Source organism: Malurus melanocephalus, unplaced genomic scaffold, assembly GCF_030028575.1.
Source record: "Malurus melanocephalus ecotype Western Australia unplaced genomic scaffold, MMel_1.1 scaffold_2460, whole genome shotgun sequence".
NCBI classification, from domain to species: Eukaryota; Metazoa; Chordata; class Aves; order Passeriformes; family Maluridae; genus Malurus; species Malurus melanocephalus.
The window spans coordinates 6,646-8,074 of NW_026625692.1; the positions used below are offsets into that span (position 1 = coordinate 6,646).

Genomic DNA, 1,429 nt, shown 5'->3' on the forward strand with positions numbered 1-1,429 from the left:
ATGCACACAAAAAATAACCAAATTCACATGAAGATGCCCCAAACTCACAGAAAAATATTCCRAACCCACATAAAATATCCCAAACTCACAAAAAAATATCCAAAACTTGCACAAAAATATCCCAAACTCACACAACAAACACCCCAAATTCACAAATATGCCCAATGCTCCTCTGGACATCCAGAACCCTCCCCAGGGTTCCCCTGGACACCCAGGACCCTCCCTTGGATCAGCTCCTGTTCCCCTGGGCATCCAGGACCATCCCTAGGGTCAGCTCCTCGCTCCCCTGGACACCCAGGATCCTCCCCAGGGTCAGCTCCTGGTTCCTCTGGACATCCTGGACCATCCTCAGGGCTCTCCTGGACATCCTGGACCATCCCCAGGATCAGCTACTGGTTCCTCTGGACACCCAGGATCCTCCCCAGGGTCAGCTCCTGGTTCCCCTGGACATCTTGGACCATCCCTACGGCTCCCCTGGACACCAGGACCCTCCCCAGGATCAGCTCCTGTTCCCCTGGACATCCTGGACCATCCCCAGGATCAGCTCCTGTTCCACTGGACATCCAGGACCCTCCCCAGGATCAGCTCCTGTTCCACTGGACATCCAGAACCATCCCCAGGGTCAGCTCCTGTTCCCCTGGACATTCAGGACCCTCCCCAGGTTTCCCCTGGACACCCAGAACCCTCCCCAGGGTTCCCTCAGATATCCAGGTCCATCCCCATGGTCACCTCTGTTCCCCTGAACATCCTGGACCATTCCCAGGGTTCATCTGGACACCCAGGACCCTCCCTAGGGTTCCCCTGGACATCCAGGACCATCCTCAGGGTCAACTCCTGGTTCCTCTTTACACCCAGGACCCTCCCCAGGGTTCCCCTGGACACCCAGATCCATCCCCAGGGTTCCCCTGGACACCCAGGACCCTCCCCAGGGTTCATCTGGACACCCAGGACCATTCCCAGGGTTTCCCTGGACACCCAGGACACTCCCCAGGGTTCATCTGGACACCCAGGTCCATCCCCAGGGTCAGCTCCTGGACACCCAGGACCCTCCCCAGGGCTCCCCTGGACACCCAGGACCATCCCCAGGGTTCCCCTGGACACCCAGGACCCTCCCCAGGGTTCCCCTGGACACCCAGGATCCTCCCCAGGTTTTCCCTGGACACCCAGGTCCATCCCCAGGGTTCCCCTGGACACGCAGGATCCTCCCCAGGGTTCCTCTGGACACCCAGGTCCATCCCCAGGGTTCCCCTGGACACCCAGGACCCTCCCCAGGTTCCCCTGGACACCCAGGTCCATCCCCAGGGTTCCCCTGGACACTCAGGCCCCCCGTTGCCGTTACCTTGCGGACGTGGCAGGAGAAGAGGATCTTCATGTACTTGTCCTTCCGCTTGAGCTCGTTGGCCACGGGGGTGAAGGAGCCCGAGCTCTG

General features: G+C 60.0%; 1 protein-coding gene across 1 annotated transcript in view; it reads right to left on the minus strand.

Annotated features, from left to right (window-relative positions):
* The window catches only part of LOC130587792 (unconventional myosin-Id-like), a gene marked incomplete at its 5' end in the record, with an annotated part of 7,302 nt that extends 5,876 nt beyond the window's left edge, over window positions 1-1,426 (minus strand). The window contains one exon of the mRNA XM_057388761.1: window positions 1,340-1,426. Within this exon, the coding sequence (XP_057244744.1) occupies window positions 1,340-1,426 (87 nt within the window). The remainder of the gene's footprint in view (window positions 1-1,339) is intronic.
* Window positions 1,427-1,429: the final 3 nt, after the last annotated feature.